This window comes from Suncus etruscus, chromosome 2 (genome assembly GCF_024139225.1).
Source record: "Suncus etruscus isolate mSunEtr1 chromosome 2, mSunEtr1.pri.cur, whole genome shotgun sequence".
In the NCBI taxonomy this organism is placed as follows: Eukaryota; Metazoa; Chordata; class Mammalia; order Eulipotyphla; family Soricidae; genus Suncus; species Suncus etruscus.
In genome coordinates, this window is record NC_064849.1 from 23,546,718 (window position 1) to 23,568,212 (window position 21,495).

Here is a 21,495-nt window from a genome sequence, read left to right on the forward strand (position 1 = left end):
ATCAACATTTGATACAAATACTATAGGTTTCTGTGCTGAATAGAACTTTCCCATAGTAGAGTTATGTGAGATATATAAGTTAATGTCTCTGTAACATGAATTGTCAGGAACCATAGGTTCAACCTAGTAGCAGGGCCAGAAATACAGGACAGAGGGGTTAAGCTGCTTGCCTTGCATGTTGCTGACCTCACTTTAATCACCAGAACCACCTATGAGCACTATTAGGAGTGAACTCTGAGAACAAAGTCAGGAGTAAGCACTGCCAAGTGTGGCCTCATGAAAGACTGTTGCTAAATCAAACTAGAGACAGAGCTAGGACCACTTCATCAATAAATGATGCTTTAAGAATGAAATGCAAGTATCTTTTTTTTTAAAATAAAAGTCAATTATGAAGTAAAGTTCACTTTGCAGAAATTTTCATTAATCTTTTCAATTTCTCCTGAATCATCCTTATACATTTCTCAGAGAAAAGTGACTAATTCTGCTAGAAAAAAAGTTCATATAATTTATTTATTTTTATTCTATCTTCATTTTTTACTTTTAATTTGCAGCGCCACAATTTATGATATTGCTAAGGATCAACTGAATCAATGCATCCAATATCCAAATATCCTACACCAAATGTCCTCAATTGCTTGAGGTTCCCTCCCAACCAACCACTCTCTGTGCCCTTAGAAAACTCTGATAACTCACTTTGAAAATGGGTGTGAATCAAATGTTTAATTGCTGAGCTCTTTTATTGATGATGAAAATTCCTACCTTTTAATGAGCTTGACATGTCTTCATATCACCTAACACAGCATAGGCCTAAGTTTAAGATTCTTGCTGCTTTAACAAGATAATTGGAACCACCACATACACATGTGCACAGACTCTGTGAAATCTGGCTGAGATTTTCTGATCATTTTGAGGCTCATTTTATTTTGGAGGGTCCATACTCAGCAGTGCTCATGGCTTATACCCTGCAATGCCAGGGGGGACCATCCGATGTTGAGGATCAAAGCTATCTCCCTGAGCTGGAACAACAGTACAGAGGGCATTTGCTTTACATATGCTGGGACCCCATATGGTCCTGTGAGCCTGCCAGGAATGATTCCTGGGAGCAGAGCTAGGAGTAAACCCTGAGTATCATTGGGTTTGGTCACAAAACAAATAAACAAAAAACTTACCTTTTGCATGCATAACATGTGCTCAGCCAGAGGCTATTCTAAAATTTACTTGTTTTGATTATGAATAAAATACTGATACTTAAGATTAAAAAGGAATTAATTTTAACATGTTTCATAAGATTTTAGCACTATAGAAATTTTTTCACATAAGCACAAAATAAATAAAACATACTAATGTCATTTCAAATAACAATCTAATCAGCTATATGTGTTCATATGTATATTTGTCTTTTAAAATTTTTCTGTTTGATAGTCATGTTTTATGGCAGCTTTATTCCAACGTAACTGACAAAGTATACAATTTGCCACTTTAAAGGCTTTTTATAATTCAGTGCCTTTTAATATAGTCATAGAATTTCATGGGGGGAGAGTTGGCCTACACCTAGCACTGTTCAGGGCTTACTCTTGGTTCTGTGCTCAGGTATTACTCCTGGTAGTGTTCAGGGAACTTTATGTGATACCAGTTGATGCCAGATGTCAAGCCAAGGTCAACTGTGTCTAAGGCAGGTACTATCTCTCCCTCTCCAACAATATCAATTTTAGAACATTTTCAAAACTGTGTTCTTCACCTAACACTCCATTCTCCCAGCCTTTAGGTAAACATTTATCTATTTTCTGTCTTTTTCCTGGACACTGGCATAAATGGAATCACACATTCAGTGGTGTTTTGTGACTATTTCCTTCATTTGGCATGTTTTCAAGGTTCATCCATGTTGCAGCATAAACTAATACTTCATTTCCTTAAATGTCCAATAAGATTCCATCCTATGGCCATATCCGTCTGTTTATTCATTCATCAGCTGACAGACATTTAAGTTTGTTACCACTAATTGACTATTCTAAGAATGCTGCTCTGAACATTAGCATGCATGTCTTTATGTGGACATATGTTTGCATTCCTCTTAGGGATATTTTGAGGAGTGGAATTTCTAGTTATACAACATTCCGATGTTTAACTATTTGCAGAATAAGCCAGACTAGACTGCTTTCCAAAGAAGATGTCCCATTTTATCTTTATACAAGCAGAGTATGTTGTTTAAGCTTTCTCTACATCTTTACTAGCACTTCTTACTGATGCCTATCTTTTAAATGACAACTTTCATAGTGGGTATAAAGGCAGATTACATCGTGGTTCTGATGTCTAATGATGCTGGGCATTCTTTTCATAAGCTTATTTGCCTCTTGCCTTTTCTTTAAAAATCTATCTCTGAGAACTTGTGCCTACAGTAAATGATTATTACAACAGTCTTCTGTCTTGGTACTGCATTCCCAAATATCCTTGAAAGCCATTAAAAAGAACAGTTTAAACAAACATGAAAGGGGCTGGAGATAAAAGTACAGTATGGTAGAGCACTTGCCTTGTACATAGATTTGAGCTCCAACATAGCATGAACATTGCCAGGAATAATCCCTAAGCACTAAGTCAGGGTAAGACCCAAGCATCACCTAATAATCACCTCAAATAACACAAAACACACACACAAAAAAACTGAAATAACTAAACATTACATTAAAAGTTTCAGAATTTGAGAGGCTACATCTTACAAGTTTTCCTCCTAATGCACTACAACTAGTGGAAATTTGTTAATTCCTTGTGATAATCTAATTCACACACCACATGTGCTCTCCAGCCTGAATAGTAACTAACAAGAGGATATTTAAAATGGGGAGGAAGACATATCAGATTCTCCAAGTCCTCAAAACTGTTTAAGGAGTAAAGTAGTGACCCAGGGGATGGTTTGTGGTGAAAAATAAACAAACTAGGAAAGCCAACCTACCTTGCAAATTTAGGGCTGTGAGTAACATCACTGGTGCTACCACATGAACAGAGTGTATCTTGGCAGACTCCCTGAGACCCACAGAACAACAATTGAATATGCAGCTACTTGTGTGCAAGCACTGAGAGTGGAGGGAAGCTTCTCCTCATGTACAGTGAGACAGTGTGAGCACCCATAACACCATACAGCTTAACCCCATCACCTATAGCCAAGTATGGGCTATGAACATTGATCACAACAAAGCAACAAAGGCAAGTGGAATTTTTAAAACAACAAAGAAACAGAAGTAGAATTTTGGTGCACCCTTTTGCTAAACGGTGTCAATTGTCAACCCAGTAGGAAAACTCAGCCCTTCCCATTATGCTGGGCAATTCACAACCAGTCCCCTAGCCTGAAAAGCGCAGGAGAGATATTGGCGCTACTACAAAATATGTTTTCTCTGCTTCTCACCAGAAACCCAAACAAAACCAAAGCAGTCTTCCATTCAGGGTGAAGGGGTCACAATGCAAACAATACATCTATTTCACCAAGAACAAAAGCAAGGGGCAACCATTTGCAAACACAATAGAATATTTACAGATGAGGCGCTGAATGCCAGCACCCCAGCTTCTGCAATGCCTGCACAGACCGCCCCATTCCCCCAGAGTGCCAATTACTTCCCTGCAACACAGAGAGCATAACGGGCACTTTCCCATATGGCTCATTACCACTTTCAAAGCCCCATAGAAAGTCATCTTGCTAAAGAAGAATCTAACCAGCATTTCTACACATCTAGTCTTGAAATGTTCAGCTAATTCCAGTGCCAAATATAACTCCCCCCCCCAAAAAAAAAAAAAAAACCCAAACTCATTTACACAGAGGCGACAAATGCTAATCAAAAGTTTTCATTGCCAGGTGACCTCAATAAAGTGTGAGATGACTTTTTCTGGATAGAGGAAAAACATTTTTCTTCATGCTATTTACTTGTTAAAAATCCCAGCCATGTCTTAATGAAATGAAAGCCTACACTTTTAAACATCTGAATATTATAAAATCTAATTTGGTACTTCTCGGATAAAATGTGGGGGGGAATGAAAGAGAAAGTTTTAGTATGGTTAAGTTAAAAAAAAGTGTGGTTAAAGATTCTATATCATCAGTCATAAGTCATAAACAAGATCAAAAATCCCATCAATATGTATTATAATAAGAACACGTCTCCAAGGACCAAAAATTTTCTACAGCTGTTCACTGGCCCAATCAGATATTTTTAAATCTTCTTAATAAACTTGGCTGGAAAAACCCAACAATCAAACACTTAAGATAAATAAGTTTAAATTACATCCTGTGTGATGAATACTAGTTTAATATTCTTTTGTAGCTATATACTTTGGCTCTGTCGTAAAAGAAATTCTGGTTATCATTATTCTATTAACTACTCCATCTGTTCCTCATATGCATACCAGGATTTCATGGCAAAAGAGATCAAGAAACACCACCAAGATTAGAAAAATTGGTACCAGCTTTTTTAAACATTCATGAGGTTCTCTGACCTATAAAGACTTTTCCAGCTAAGGACGGCCATATTAAGTATAAATCATTGCTTGTAAGAGACACATATGCTTTCATAAAAGTTCCCTAGATGACCATTAGCACAACCACCTGGCCTGATGGAACTCAGCCTTTGAAGAAGGACAATCACTTCAGAGGAATGAATATAAATATGGTAATCTTATAGGGAACAAGAAAGGTAAAGATGGTTTTTGTTTTTCCTTTTAGTTCTCTAATCCATGTGGCTGTTGCACATAGGAAGAAGAAAAGGAACTGAATGTCCTTTTTTCCTCTCTTTCTCTCTCTCTCTTTTTCATATAAATGCAAGAAGGAAAGATTAAAACAAGGGAACCTGCCCTATTGTGTAAGGCAATTCAGCATAAGGCTCCACTGAAGATCTGTACAATAGTAAAAATAGGAATAAGAATGAGTAACTGGCAACTCTTGTCTTAGTTCCACCACTCTTGTTTTTGTTTGTTTTAGTGTTATTTTGTTTGGGGGCTATACACCTGGCAACACTAAGAAGTTACTCTTGACTCTGCACTTAGAAATCATTCCTGGCAGACTCTGGGGGCTATATGGAATACTGGGGGTTGAACCTGGGTCAGCTGCATGAAATGTGCTATCACTCCAGCCCCAGTTACACACACACACACACACACACACACACACACACACACACACACACGACTCTATCTCCTACTGAATGAATGAATTTGTCTGTAGTAAATCCAAGCAAGGCATGAATATACTGTTAAAGTTATCTAAAATGGAGCGTGCAACTCCAAGAGTATCACACTACTGATTAAATTTTCCAATGGCATTCCATCATGTTCTAGGTGACCCCAACAGAGTGTTTTCATAAAATTAAAAAACTCTTGCACTACCTCCCATAGCTTCTACTCATTCAACCAGAACCAGCATGTCTTTTCCAATACAAGGTCTCTAATATCTACATTCCCAACTGCCCTCTCTCCCCACCAAGGCTGAGCACTAGGTGAAGACTGACTGGACTGCAAAAGCAAGTGGAAGACTGCAAAACAGCTATAAAACATGTGTACTTCAGACTATGTGCTCAGACTATGATGATAAGCAGTAGAGGATTTCAAAACAAGGAAGCAAATATAAAGATGTGTATGTAGAAAGGAGAGAAAATTAACTTAAAGTCAGGGCTTAACAAAAGTCATTTGAGTTTTACTCTTGATGGGATCCCTGAAGAAAGCTGAGACTAAGGGGTCCTGGACATGCCTGAACAGGGGGGTGAGTCTGGGTCGCCACTGCTGATGCAACTACTGAGAGCTCCTGAGTGCTGCGGGTTTTAAAACAATACCGGAGCAGGTTGGGCCCAGAGGAGCACATCTCTAGTAAATAAATTCCACCATAAAACCTAGAAAATAAAATCGCCGCTCCACTTCACTCTGAGGCTGTGCACTTCTTATAGAAAGCATAGATCAATCTGAACAGACCACAAATATAGAAATCAGAAAAATCCAAACTGAAATAACGGGACTGAAAAATGCAGTAGAGGAAATGAAAAACTCTATGGAGAGCCTCTCCAATAGAGTAATAGCAGCTGAAAACAGAATTAGTGAGCTGGAAGATGAGATGCATAATAACTCCATACAGCAGAAGAGATTGGAAAAGAACCTCAAAGCAAATGATCAGACAATGGAAAAAATACTCAAAGATTTTAAACTGATGAAAATAGAAATGTTCAATAAATTCAACAGATATAACCTAAGAATCATTGGGGTCCCAGAAACTCAGAAAGAAAATCCTCAGGAAAAATCAACAGTCAAGAACATCATTAAAGAGAAACTTCCAGAGATAAAGACTACATGCAACCAAATCCTGCATGCCTGAAGAGTACCAGCTAAAAGAAACCCAGAGTTTTACTCTCAATTTTAGGGAAACAATAATCTAGGAGAGACTACTAATGGAAGTTCTAGAACTGAAAAATAAAACATCAAAAAGAAAAAATGTGGTTAAATAGTCTTGACAGCAGATTGACAACATGGTAGAAGAAAGAATAATGAACACTCAGCAATAAAAAGTCTCAAGTGGGGCAGAGAGATTATACAGCAGGTAAAGTAATTGCCTTGTACTTGGTCAACTGAGGTTCAAATCCTGGCATTATTTATGCTCCCTCCCATCCAAGCATCACCAGGAGTGATCCCTGAGTACTGAGGCAAGAGTAAACCATGAATATCACTGAGTGTCAAATATAAACAAACAAAAAGGCAGAAATTATGCAAACATAACTGCCAATAACAGGACCCAGGCTTAAGAACTTGAGGACTGCATGAAGTATCATGTTGTAAAGGGAATCAAAACAAGGGAAGTATTCCATAATACTTTAGTATGTCAGCAACAGGGGGTGTGAAGAATTGATAACACACAGGATAGGGCTTTTGCTTTGCATGCAGCCAACTGGGGTTCAATCTCCAGCATCCCATATTATTTCTCAAGCACAACCAGGAGTGATTCCTGAGTGCAAAGCCAGAAGAAAGCCCTTAGCATGACCAAATGTGGCCCATTGAAAAAAAAAAAGGAAAAATAAATAAAGGGAGACTAGTTTCTTATATATACAAAATAAAAAGACAACTACAGAGGCAACTGATAATGAAGAAATCTGCACCAGAAGAAATATTGAAGGATTAGAGTCTTGAGACTGAAGAAACGTAGCATCAGATGGAAATCAACTTCTTTTTTTTTTTTTTTTTTTTTTGGTTTTTGGGCCACACCCTGTGACGCTCAGGGATTACTCCTGGCTATGCGCTCAGAAGTTGCTCCTGGCTTCTTGGGGGACCATATGGGAGGCCGGGGGATCGAACCGCGGTCCATCCTAGGCTAGCGCAGGCAAGGCAGGCACCTTACCTCCAGCGCCACCGCCCGGCCCCGGAAATCAACTTCTACACACAAGGTGCCTCCTGCTTCAGTGGAGAGAATGACACAGCGTTGACTGATCCCTAAACTGGGCATGTAAAGAACAGGTAAGCAAGTGAGCACACAAGGCTGGAAAAGCTTAATCACATTATCCCACTTAGAAGAACAGGCCAACCTATCAGCACGACATACAAGGCAGGATGCTGGACTGATGATGGACATAACTCGCTGGCTGAGCCCACTTCCCAGAGAAACAGAAAGAGGATAACTGCCTGCTAAAATAAGCCCAATACAAATGCAAAAAGTAACTTTCTGCAGAAGGTCTTAACAGGATCCAGAGTTTTACAAAATAATATTCAATATTCAGATGCATTTTTTTAACTGATCACACAAACCCAAACAGAATGTCATCAATTCTCTGGAGAAAAATGCAATCAACAGATGCCAGCCACATGAGAGGAGTCAGATGATGGAATAATCTGGAAGACTTTAGAGATGTAAGAGCTCTGCTCTGTGAGATAAAGAAACTGTTTTGAAATGGAAGGACAAAATTTTCAACAGACACAAGAATCAATTTTCAAAAATTCAAATGGAAATTGAAAAAATATTTTCAATAGTTTTTTTTTACAAGTCGCTGAATTAGTTCACTAACAGAATGGAGATGCTGAGAGTTAGTCACTTAACCACAGATAAGAATTATCCAATATGAAGAACACTGAGGCAAAAATAAGAAAGGACACAAGGAAGTGCACAAAAATGAGGGGTTTAAAGAACAACAGCAAAGTGCCTATTGTTTATGTCATTCATATTTCAGATGCCAAAGAAAAAGAGAGGAGAGAGAAAATATATTGTAGTAAGACTATCTAATATTCTAACAGATTTGGTGAAAGGCAAAATAAATGAAGCCAAAACTGGCAGAATTGAAGGGGATTAAGAGAATTTCAGATCAATAGGTGGAGATTTGAACCCTCTCTCAGTCTTGCTACAAAAGTTAGATTTAAAAAATATTAAGACACAGGAGATATGATTAAGATAGTTACCCTAAACCAAATGTTTTGTATCAAATACTACTCACAGAAGTGGGAAAATTATATTATTTGTAAAGGAAAATTGGCTAGAATACATCATACATTGGAATGTATCAAGATAAAAGTAGTATCAAGTTAGAAGTAGCATTTGTTGTTAGAATATTTAATGTCAAAAATAACTATATTATGAGCAACTTTATATATTGTAGTGTCTAAAATAAAGAAATTTTAGTATATAAATCAGAAGCATTTAATGGGCCAGAGTGATAGAACAGTGGATAGGGTACTTGCCTTGCACACAACCAACTCTGGCACCCTAACTGGTCACCTGAGCCCTGCCAGGAGTAATCCCTGAGAAGAGTTAGGAGCAAGCCCTGCTCACTGCAGAGTGGGCCACCCATTCACCTCCCAAAGAACCCTAGCATTTATTAAAGTAAAAACTGAAATTATATAGCGTTCCTTAATGATACAAGAATTCAAGGAAAAACCATTAAAAATAGTGGATGGCAATGGAACAATGGATATGACATTTACCATAAGATATTTCTCCTACTTTCACCAGTCTGTGGGTGTCAAAGGTACAAAACTATTGTACTAATCTATCTACTGCCCACCTAGTTACCCAACTATCTATTAAGAATGGCTAATAATTGCCTAACTATCTACTATGAATACTTAATAATTCTTTGAACTTATTTAAGCCAAGAGTCAAAAGTTATAGCTATAGTCCAAAGCTGACCTATGTCCACTTTTCTAAATAAGAAATTTTTGGATACATCTACACCCAGTTGGTTTAGAACTGTCTATGGCTGTAGACAGTTTGTTGTTGCTGTTGTTGTTTTGCTAGGACCAGCGGGTAGACTATCTGCAATTGACACCACATCGAGCGCCAGTATAACCCTGAATCTAAAACTTTAGCTGACTGGACTCTGTACTGGAAAGTACCTATTGCAGACTTAAGTGACACCAGATTTCAATTTTGGTAATTATGATAAATACTCAATATTTCTCCAGCCTACTGATTTCCATTTCCTGGTGCTGGGATATTAGAGTGAAGCCTTCCAAAGCTGCAATGTCAGGCTCTAAAAGATGCACATGTAGAAGTCTAAAACAAGACTAATGTCTTAACAGAAGTCCTTTCTATCTGTTCCATAAATACCCTGGAAAAATATGTTATCTTCACATGAACCAACAGCAGAGTCTTTTCAACTGAGGATCAAGAGATTTGAGGCTAATAAGAGTCCTCTTGTATCTTAGATACCCTAAGACCCAATCACACTGTTTTCATGCTAGATGCAATTCCTCCCCTGGTCTTCTGCCACCTTAATAAACATAGTCTCTGGCTCTCCTGGGTTACCCCTCCAATAAAAACCAAACATATTAGAGGTACAAGCATAACAATTTAGTAAAGTAATTGCTCAACATCATCATAAAGCGGCAGAGCCTTAGAGTGGTGAATGCTTTAACTTGAAATAGTGCATTAAGATATTAAATTGAATTAAATACATACCTGAATTATTAAAGTGGTACTGTTGCCCTCCGTAGCCAATATTGGATGGGAAAATACCTAAATAAAAAAGAAAAAATACCATAATTTTTGCCATAAGGATACATGGCCCCTACCCCCAGTTTTATTAATATATTGTGTATGTCTGGCTGACAAACTTAGGCATATAGTTAGGTTACACTACCTGATTATTTCAAAAGTGTGCAGGATTATCTGACACACATTCAATGTGAAACTACAGTCACAATTAACTCAGTTTGAATATTCATTACTTCCCACAGTGAGCTCTGTGTGTGTATGTATGTATGCATATACAATGTTACAATTCCACTCACCAGGCTGGATATTCCCAGAACTTAGTCATCTTATAACCAAAAGTTTGTAATTTACAGTGCATATGTATATGTAGCATGTGTATGTAATTTAGCATGTAACTAATTACTGATGAACATAACCATCAGATATTGATCTCATTTTCTTTGGCTATATATTCATAAGTAACATAAAAGATGGTTGCTCAATCTTCACTGTTTTTAAGAAACCTTCATACTGCTTCCCAAAACAAATGTACCAATTTTCATTGCCACCAGTAATGATTCAGGTTCCCTTATTTATAAATCAACACCAATTATTCATCTTTTTGGTAATGTCTACCTAAAACCCCTTGATTTCTATCCACATCACAAAGCTTCTCTAATCAGAACAGAACAGTAATGGAAAGAAGAGACATATTAACCAGCAGACTAGAATACTCTTAAGATTTTCATAGTTAATCCTTTTAACAATCAGGCCAACAATTAACAACAAAGCCCAAGGTTATTTAAATGATTCCTAAAAGGCAATTCAAATAAAATTCTTTAGGGGTTGACAGACCAGTGATAGGGGGCACGGAATGTATGAGGAGACAATGAAATTCTAACTCAGATTGTCTAAGGTCTTACTGAAAGTTTCCTATGAAGAAAACAACCTGTGCCCAGAGTCCAGGCATGGACTATAATACCTCCATATAGGATGATACTCTGGCTACATTGAAAACTTGTCCCCAATCAAAGTGATCTATGCTCCTTGAATATTTTTGTTCCTAAAAAAGCAGTTCACTTCAGCTTTGCTGAATAGAAGAGCAACCCTCTGCATCCAGAAGTTTCCAGAGAGATGCCTTCCTGTACTAGATTTCCAGCATGTTCTTCATGTCCCTGCAGTTCTCAGACAAGTTTAAATCTTTCTGTAGTAACACCATAAATAAAAATGGACAGAAATGTTGCAGGCTATTTATAAACAGTGTTAAATGCTTTCTCCAATGTTTAGAACTAGCTCTTTTATTACTTTCAAATAGAAAGATGTAAAAAAAAAATATGGTCTACAGAGAAAAGAGAAAAAGATTTTAAGAAGGAAAACCAAGAGCTTAAATTTAAACTCTTATTTATTTATTTGTTTGTTTGTTTATGGTTTTGGGCTACACGGGACTGCACTCAAGGATTACCACTGGTTCTGTGCTCAGAAATCACCTGGCAGGCTCGGGGACCATATGGAATTGAATGCAGTCCATCCCCCCATAGGATGTGATCTGGTGATGGGATTTTTGGATTATTCCCTACTTTATATTCCTCTCCCACCCTAGGGTGTGGCCTCCATTCTGTCAATAAAAGCAGGGGTCTGAGGAAGGCAGGCACTCATTCTTTGGTCTTCCTCCACTAAGCTGCTTTCCTTCTTATGAGCAGAAGTCTTGTGTGGTGGGATGCCTTGCTTAAGTGCTAGGTCTCTTAAACCCGTAATTGTACCTTTTCACTGTGTGGATTATTTACTGCATCAATGTCTGCCTCCCAACTCATAGCTCACCAAATCATCATAGTGGAGCCCCAGGCTCTAAAATGTAATAACTCTGTAATATGTCTGCAGAACATCTTAATTAATCACTTAATTTTAAGACATAGGACAATAGGAAGAAAGATTCATTCTTTTGTCTTTATAGGTATATTTGGGCAACATGGTTCATTAGCAGATGTATAAAATAACACTGGGTCAAAAATACAGTGACATTAGACATTTTTATCAAATGATGCTCTTTCTGCCTCCTTCAGCACACATACTGGAAGCACAATAACAAACAAGAAAACCAGAATCTTCTCAGAAGCTACCCAGACTGTTAAATAATCACCAATGGTGAACACAACCTGCTAATAAAAGTGGCAGCATGGTGCCTGGAAAGCTTTCTAGTATCATGAATATTATATGGTTCTCAAGAATACCAGCCATTGGCACAAACTGTGAAAACAAATTATTTATGGTTCAAGAAAAGGTAAAATAGTCTCAAAAGATTTCCCATGAATAAAAGATGAAATATTGGAACTTCTCATAAGGTCTATGAAGCAAGTGTTTGCAAAATAGCATTCTTATAAGTCAAAGGCAGTAGAGCGTTTTAAATTAAGAGGTCTAAAATATTCATATATTTCTAAATAAAATAAGGTCTTTTCATTGCACTTCAACTTGAAAGGCGGAAAAGCAAGCAAGTGCACACACACACACACACACACACACACACAGAATTTAAGCAGAAACCATGCTCTAGCAATAACAGACTTGGTTTGGTCATGCATGAATACATATATATGTCTTACCCTCCAAGGACTTAGTGGTCATTTTAAAGATTTATAAGACTAGCCTTGAACTTTAGTGGAGATTTGGTTTTTCTTTTCAATGCTGCTATGTACATAGATTACTTTCGGGAATCTCATGAAGGAAGGAGTTAAACCTGCTTTAGTTCTCTGCATAGTCAAAGAGCTCATGGCTTGCTGGAAGTAGCATGAATACCAAGAGCATACATACATGCCACTCTTTGTTCCCTAAGAAAGCCTGGGGCTTACTTAGGAGGCTTTGCAGTTTCTTCTGAAGCTGAGTGTGGAACTGCACTGGTTGCTTTGGCTCTTGTTTATAAAAGGGATTCCTAAGCTGAACAGTGAGTGGGGAGACTATTTCCATGAAAATCAAGAGAGGGGCCAAAGTAATAGCAAAGCAGGTCAGGTTTGCCTTGCACACAGCCGACCTGGGTTTGATCCCCTGCATCCACTCGTCCCCTGAGCCTGCCAAGAGTAATTTTGGAGGCATAGCCCCTGAGTGCCACCAGAGATGGCCCAAAAAAACAAAAACAAAAAATCAAGATGAACTTCAAACTGCCTCTCATAACAAAGGTGTTTAGGTCAATACCTGCACATGTCTCCATAATTTTCTTCAAAGGTCCATGAACATACATTAGTCCAACAAGAATTCCGGCCAGATGCCCAGCAAAGGAAGTCCTAGGAGAAAAGGGGATCCTTTGTGAGTGTTTGTTCTGCTGTTGATTAGACACATTTAGTCTTCCTATTTGCCCAGTGCATGTCAATTAGTCACAACCCGCAAGCTTTGCTCATATCAAGTCTTTTCTACTGAGCAACATTTAAGCCAATCCAAAGAATATTTCCTACCTTTAGGGAAAAAAAAGACAATAAATATCCTTCCCTAGCTAAGCATAATATACCAACCACTTCAGCATAGCAGGAGCATTTTGTCAGGACAACTACCCCACTATATTTCTTTCAGTTCTCTGTAGTTCTTAGCACAAAATGTAAATAAAATCCATTTCATATTCACTAAATCTTGCATTATTCTACCATTTAAGAGGTCATTTTCTCTCCCTGTGTACAAGAGTATAACAACTGTGTTTTATGCACACCAGTAACACACTAGTGTGCCAGAGAGCAAGAGATAGGAAAGAGAATGAATGGTCACAAATTTCCCCTCAAAGTGTCCTCATGTGCACCTTTTAGTGGTTCAGCAAAAAGATACAAAAATGTCAATCTCAAGTATGCAAGGTGGGTTATGGCACTGATTTGACTTCTTAAAATAGCATCTAAGGTACGGAAAGCACCTCTAACTATAAATATCAATCATGCCCCAGTTGAATATGACCATGGGTGGCTGTTCATTCAGGGGCATAGCATGGAGCCAGGGTAGTGGCCACAGGCTATATCACAGAGCCAAGGTATGTCTTGTAGACTGCATCAGTTTGATTCCTAGGGTTATGTCATATATACCACACAAAATGAGAGTCATATACTCATACACTGAGAGTCACCCTCACACACTAATAGTAACACACACTGATGATTTCACACACACTGAGTGATACAAAAGCACATCAAGAATCTCCCTCACACACAAACTACACTTACAGTCTCTCTCTCTCACACACACCCCAGGAGTCTCACATACAAACCGTGGCACACACACTCACATACTGGGCGTCTCACACATATACTCACATACACGCCTTCAGGTAAGTTCTTACTTTCACCAAATATATCTACCTCCTAGTTCATGTATATTGAAGACTATGGCATCAGGGACTTAGATTCCTGTTCTCCAGGAAGAACAGCATAAATTGTGCTTTTCTTCAACTTTTAAACAATAACAAAATTATACAGTCTATTTTGAAACTGTCTTGAAACAAGTTAACTAGTTCTAGGAATGGCAAAGAAAGAGTAATTTGAGTATAAAAAGAAGAAAGCAGCCCACTTAAAATATATGTACTTATGTAATAACCTCAATTTAATAGGAAAGAATAATACTAGCATAATTATTTTTGAACCTTCTTACACAATCTTTATGATAAATCATACAGATATAAAATGAGAGAAAACAAAACAAGTCAAAAATTTTTCAACTTAAAACCTCAAACTATAAGCAATCTTGTATATCTTGCATATCATTTAAAATTTAAAATACAATACATTTCAATGAACTTCTTATCTCTGTAAATGACTTTCAGACATTTGAGTTACACTCTAATTGCTCTAATATAACTGTGACTAAGTTAGGAAGGCTGACAAAAGAAGAGCAGACCACATTATCGTCCGATATTCTGTATCTTCCACAAAAATTTCCACACGTAGCCATCTTATAATTTCCTTTAAGCTCTATAAAGGGGTGCTGTCCTCCATTCAAAATGAAGAGATTGGGCCAGAGCAATAGTATAGTGAGGAGGGTGCTTGCCTTGCATGCAACCACCTGGTTTCGATCCCAAGCACCCCCAGTATGGTGCCCTGAGTATCACCAGGAGTGATTCCTGCACACCTAGCCAGAAGTTACCCATGAGCATTGTCAGATGTGGCCCTCAAACAAATCAAAACAAAAATAATTTTTAAAAGTCCAAATGAAAGGCGGTTGGGCCAGAGAGATTGAATAGCAGGTAAGGAATGTGACTAACCCAGCCTCTATCCCTGGCATCCTATATGGACCCCTGAGTACCCCACCAGAGTGATTCCAGAATGCAGGACCAGGGATAATACCTTAGCACTACCAGATATGCAAATACAAAAGAAATCAAAATGAAAATTTTTTCCAAATGAAAAAATTATACAATCAAAACTAATCATCTGTCAATTCTACACAAGGGAGTATTGCTACCTGCCCATCCTAACCAGTTGAGAAATTTGCTCTGCTGACCTGCACACAAGAGCCAATCAGGGCTGAACTGCAGGGCACAGATGGCAGGTGGTGCACGTCTGATGTTTTGTGGTGTCTGGGAGGCCCTGGGCTGCAGGAGAAGATGATACATCTGAGTGATCTGATGGACAAAGTCCACCTCCGCATGCACCAGTTTCAGAAGTCACTTCCAGTGAGCCAGAGAGACACGTTCAGAGAATTGTGAATGTGCTGTGCACACAAGAGGCCAGGTCAATCCTCTGAGCACTGGCTGGAGCATGGCCCCAGTGTAGACCCCAGAGTAGCCCCCTTAGAAACATGAAGTTTAAAACTTCTCAAAACAAACTAAAAAAGAAGAACAACAGTATGCTATTTCATCCAAGGCCTGTGCTAGCCAGATAATGACAATGAGGTGACAAGTCCATGGACTCAGCATGCAGCACCACAGCTGCCCTCTTCCGAAGAGGCACTCTGGCCTGATCAGAGTCAGACCTGCTGGCTGACAGCCCTGGAAAGCTGCTTCTCTGTTGACTGTGCTGTGGGCTGACTCGGAGTATGTGGTGACAGCTTGTCACCCAAATTCCTAATTTCAAGTGAGTCTTCAGGGGCAGGACCACACCAGGAATAATAAAGGCTGAAAGAATGGTTGATAAGTAATTATGGGAAATTCAAATGTCACATAATAGATCAAAAGAAGGGCGGAACACAATATGAGATGGCATCAACTATGAGGGCAACAGAAAGAAAAATCAACAAACAGAAAACAAAACATGACAATCAATGAAAGTTACAGGTACAAGTAGAAGAAAAGATCAAGTGGTTTCAGAGATGATATAGGCTAGTTTTTTTCTTTGTGTTTTTTTTGTTTGTTCTGTTTTTCTTTCTTTTTTGTTTTTTTTTTTGGGGGGGGGTTGGGCCACACCCGGTGATGCTCAGGGGTTACTCCTGGCTATGTGCTCAAAAATAGCTCCTGGCTTTGGGAGACCATATGGGACACCGAGGGGTCGAACCACAGTCTATTCTAGATCAGCCGCTTGCAAGGCAAATGCCCTACCGCTGTGCCACCACTCCAGTCCCTAGTTTTTTGTTTTCTGTAAAATAATTTTCATAGTGTCACAGAAAAATCTATGTTCTTTCTTTCTATCTATCTATCTATCTATCTATCTATCTATCTATCATCTATCTATCTTACATCTTTCTTTCTTTTTAGCTTTACATTTTATCAGCAGTCAATTGTGGCTTAGTACAAAATTCTACTGAGAGATGATTGAACCCACTTAACCAATACACAAACAACACATATTAAACATGAATTGACAGAACAACTCTAGTGGGAGAGATGACTAAACCCATTTTTCCAAACACATATACACACTGTATTTCACAAAATATGCACTAAATTAAAAAAACAACTACACTACAACACTGTCATATAATGCTGGTCACTGGACACTTGACTTCTTCTGAAAGTTTATCTTGACTGTCTTTAGAAAATCCTAACAAATATAACCAAGTATAAACTGTGATGATGAAATACAATCATGGTGGCCAGAGTCTGAAGAATTCCACAAAGTCACCCACATATTCAAAGTCAGACCACATATAAAAGTATCTCCACTTCAGAGCAAGTATTAAAATACTTCATTTTTTTCTAGGGAATTACATTTTAATTCAGGAGTAAGGAAAAAGTCATTGAGGTTCTAGAGACCATTGTATACCTGAGGAAAATCCATAATCATGTCTGAAGAAAAACTCCATAAATTATATATTAGTTCATTGAGGGCCTAAAATCCACTCATGGACCAATATCCTGTTAAAAATCCTTGCCTGAGAATATAATTCCTCTCAAGCAGAATGATTTCAGATTCATCACAGGCTACAAGTAGCCCAAAGTATCACCAGGGGTTGTTTCAATATAGGAATGTGACAGAAACACCTGGTCAGGTGATTTCACTGTGTGATTTCACTTTGTTCACTTAGGCAGTGGTCCTCAAACTATGGCCCGCGGGCCACATATTGTATTTGTATCTGTTTTGTTTCTTCATTGCAAAATAAGATATATGCAGTGTGCATAAGAATTCATTCATAAGTTTTGTTTTTACTATAGTCAGACCCTCCAATGGTCCGAGGGACAGTGAACTGGCCCCCTGTTTAAAAAGTTTGAGGACCCCTGAAGGGGTCAGGGCAAAACAGAAGATTCAATCAAACATAGGCAAAAATGACACTCTGAAGAGAGCAGTAAACACATATCAGTGTAGCTACTACTGTACGAAGTCCTACCACATCCTACAACATATCACTGGCTATAAAGTCACTCTGCAGTCAGGAATAAGGACTTCTGTCACTGCTGTATATCACTGGTGATCAAAATGCTCTTTTGTGCTGCATAGTCAACTGAAAAAATTAATGCATACTGCCTAAATCCTGTAACAGAGACACTTAGATGATTCAAGTATGCTGACGTGTCCAAATGCTTGTATGTCTCACTGCTTAGTAAAGGTGTAGCCCTACATACTAAAACCCAGCTCTCAGGCAATCTGTCAGCTAAAATCTCAAGGCAGAAAATTCTGCTAGTTCTGCCTCTGCAGCTACTGAGGAGAGTAAAGTTGGCCTTTTCTCTCAGCTTCTAAGACTCCTCTTCAGTTGAGTCACTCTTTCATTATAACATCATAATGCCCGCTGTCAACTTATTTGATTTGCCTTTCTTGAGATTTGCTGTGCATTTTCAACCTGAGATCTCATGTCTTTCTACAATGCTGAAAGAAATCCTCAACCAATACTGTTGGTCCCATGGCCCTCTAGAAATACAGCACTTGGTGACTTCCTGACAGGAGTAAAGCTGATACAAAGAAAGAGAAGTGAAGACTGGCGCACTATTGGATGCCTTTGTGGAACAAAATTAGGATGAAGACATCTATGTGGAGTGTGAGTTAAGCACATCTGAAGGTAAAAAGATTACTATTGAATTTCAGTCAAGAGAACTCGCTACCGGTATTAACACCCACACCCCTCGTTTCTTCCTCTCATACCAATCTACAGGAATCAGACATACTCCTTTAGAAGCTATTTTCGTGACTGAAACTTTATTACTAAGATTCACAGGGCCTCAACAGAAACTGAACAGCAAAACTAAGAGGCTGTTTGTAAGGTTTAGCTAAATGCTAGTGGCAGAGTATTCTGCACTCTCGTGCCACTGTTGAGAAGCAATATAATCAGTAATGACAGAAAGTTCTTGTGAGCTAGGAAGGTTTTTTTCCTCTTTAAATGGCAAATTTTACATGAAGCTCAGGTGGCTGCCCTCTCTGACAAAGTACTAAGAGTAGGAAGTATATTACTCTAAGAAATAATCACATGTGTCTTTGAAGCAAATGACCTCATTAAGGAGGTAATTAGATGAAGGCCTGGTACTGGACAAGGTAAGGGAACAAGATAGGAGCAATCCGATGCAAGTCACCAATCAGATCACACCTTCCATAATTTCCTCCTAGAAAGCACTTACTATTAGGGAAGGACTGAATCAGGAGGAAGTTCTAAGATGTGGAAATCTTCATAACTGATCCCAGACAAGCCTTACAACAAGGGGTAGTAAGAATTTCAGGTTCTTTTTTTTTTTTTTTTTTTTTTTTTTGTTTTTGGGCCACACCCGGTAACGCTCAGGGGTTACTCCTGGCTATGTGCTCAGAAGTTGCTCCTGGCTTGGGGGACCATATGGGACACCGGGGGATCGAACCGCGGTCCGTCCAAGGCTAGCGCAGGCAAGTCAGGCACCTTACCTTTAGCGCCACCGCCCGGCCCCATAAGAATTTCAGGTTCTTAAGCACTGATTCTATAAAAAAAAATCTCAATGAAATTACTTCTCCCAAGACATTCTATTCTTGATATGACCAGTTTCTGTCCTTGCTGCTTTTTCAATCATATCACAGTGTCTTTGGCAAGGACAATTTAGGAGGGTCTTGGCCTGTACAATCTCTCTGTATTTAACACCTTGCCCTCACACACCCCTCTTGCCATAGTTTGCTACAGAAGAAAAACCAGCCATCTTCTGACATTCCAGCCCTGGTGGTAGTTTTGCTAGCAAATTTCTACTATCCATGGTAGTTTATGAAACACAGTACCAACCTCTAACAGGACAGGGACTGTCCTACTTGAGTCCCTGACAAACACAATCTGGTTGAGAACAAGGAAACTGCACACGATCTGGTTGAAAACAAGGAAACTGCCAAGTCAGGAAACATTTCTACAAAAAGGCTTCCAAGATAATGCCTAAAAATGTCTTGGCTCTCAATCTTCAGTTTGATAAGTCTGTGAGATCATTCAAGAGGGTTGCCTTCATTCATTCACTCATTCAATCATCATTCATCACCATCTATTGCCTCACAGAATGCTACATAATACTGAGAGAATGAATACATAATTCCTCACTGAATATTACATGCCTCATAGAGCTTATAGTCTTGTGAGGGAAAAATACACACCAGAACAACTAGAAGTTGTGAAAGAAGGAGTTGAAGTTCCAAAAGGGCTCCAGAAGGAAGTGGATGGAAAGCGACCTCTACAGAGTTAAGAGAAGGAAGTAGATGGAGCTTGTAGCAGGCACATATGTAAGAACTCTGGGAAGAATCAGTGCCTGAAGGACACTGAGACAGCTACTGTTCACTGTAGAACAGCAAGTGAGGACACAGGATCCGTCATGAGAAGAACTTGGAAGGATACACCAAAGGGATTTTTTGTCATACGAAGAAGAGAAGACTCCACTACTTTAAGTGCTTTAGGATAGGTCAGAAGAATTTTTAAGTGGTCTGTTCTGCCCCTCAGAAAAGAGACACAGTGAGGTTCAGAATGGCCAGTGGAAGCTAAAGACTAGCAAACGAGTAAGTACTCAAGTGAGTTGGTGAAAAACAATGCTGGCCAGGGAAGGGTGGCTGCAGAGGGAGAGAATGGTGGTATGGGCACAGAGATGCAATGGCTGCAGGTTAACTTTGCAAGTCACTTGGTAGATGAATGGATACTAATACCAAAATTAAAAGCGAGGCTGATTCCCAATGCTGGCCCCATAACTAATTCCATTTAACCACTGTATTTCTACAGCAATATACGAATTTGAATATACAATTTTGTTGTATCTTTATCTACAGAACATAGATAATTATACACATAAACATGAAAAGTACAAGGATAGTAACAGATGATTTGGGGGTGAGGAACAACCTCTTTTGCAAACTTCTTATGATAGTGTTTTAATCATTTATCTTTTTAAAGGCTGCAAAACTGAACAAGGATCTCCGGTACAGTCAGTATTTCTTTCATCAATGTGACAGCTAAATCCAAATTTTTTTATTGATGCTAGGGTAAGATGTTAGAATAATTTTCCTAAAATGAGCGATAAGGTAAGGTGCTTGCCTTGCAAATAACTGCCTTGGGTTTAACCCCAGAACTACAAAAGGTCCCCAGATCCCTACCAGAAATAATCCCTAAGCATAAGTGATCTCTGAGCACAGAGCCAGGAGTGATCCCTAAGCACAGTCAAAAGTGATCCCTGAGCACAGCCAGCTGTGCACCTCTGAAAATGAAATGACAAAAAGTCTTCCCCACTTTTCACATAAAAATGTCTTTAAGCAACATTATAGATAAAAATCAAAACCCTGTAACATTATTAAGCTTCTCTAACTATGTGACATAATTCCAATCTCCTTTAAAACAAGTAAAAGGTTGTACCAAATGCAGTGAAAGCCACAGGTACAGGAGATCTCACACACAATAAAAGAAGGGGAATCGCCATATATGCTTTTAATAGGGCCTAGATGGCCGAGAATCTGTGAAATACCATCCATCATGTTTGTGTGCGATTTCTATGGCACATGTCACAGAACCACATCTTAGAACACTCGTTCATATTGTATATGTGCCACACTCACTGGAAAGGAGATGTAATTTAGCCAGACTGTGTCATCTTCTCAGTCACTTGGCAAAGGGCTGAGAGCACAAGCACAGGAGAGATGACCCTGAGCCCACACATTACTGACTCACTGTCACCGTCAGGAACCTTGCTCAAATGCACCCCTCTGTCCAGTTTGAACTCACTACTCTCCCTAGCTTAGTCAGCATCAGCCCCTTGAGGTCAGGGAATCAGTCTCTCTCCTCTA

At 38.8% G+C, this 21,495-nt stretch overlaps 1 protein-coding gene across 1 annotated transcript in view; it reads right to left on the reverse strand.

Moving 5' to 3' along the window:
• The window catches only part of RHBDD1 (rhomboid domain containing 1), a 143,245-nt gene that overhangs the window by 56,191 nt on the left and 65,559 nt on the right, over positions 1–21,495 (reverse strand). The window contains exons 4-5 of the mRNA XM_049768323.1: positions 13,097–13,185; positions 9,899–9,955 (exon numbers count right to left, since the gene is read on the reverse strand). Of these exons, the coding sequence (XP_049624280.1) occupies positions 9,899–9,955; positions 13,097–13,185 (146 nt within the window). The remainder of the gene's footprint in view (positions 1–9,898; positions 9,956–13,096; positions 13,186–21,495) is intronic.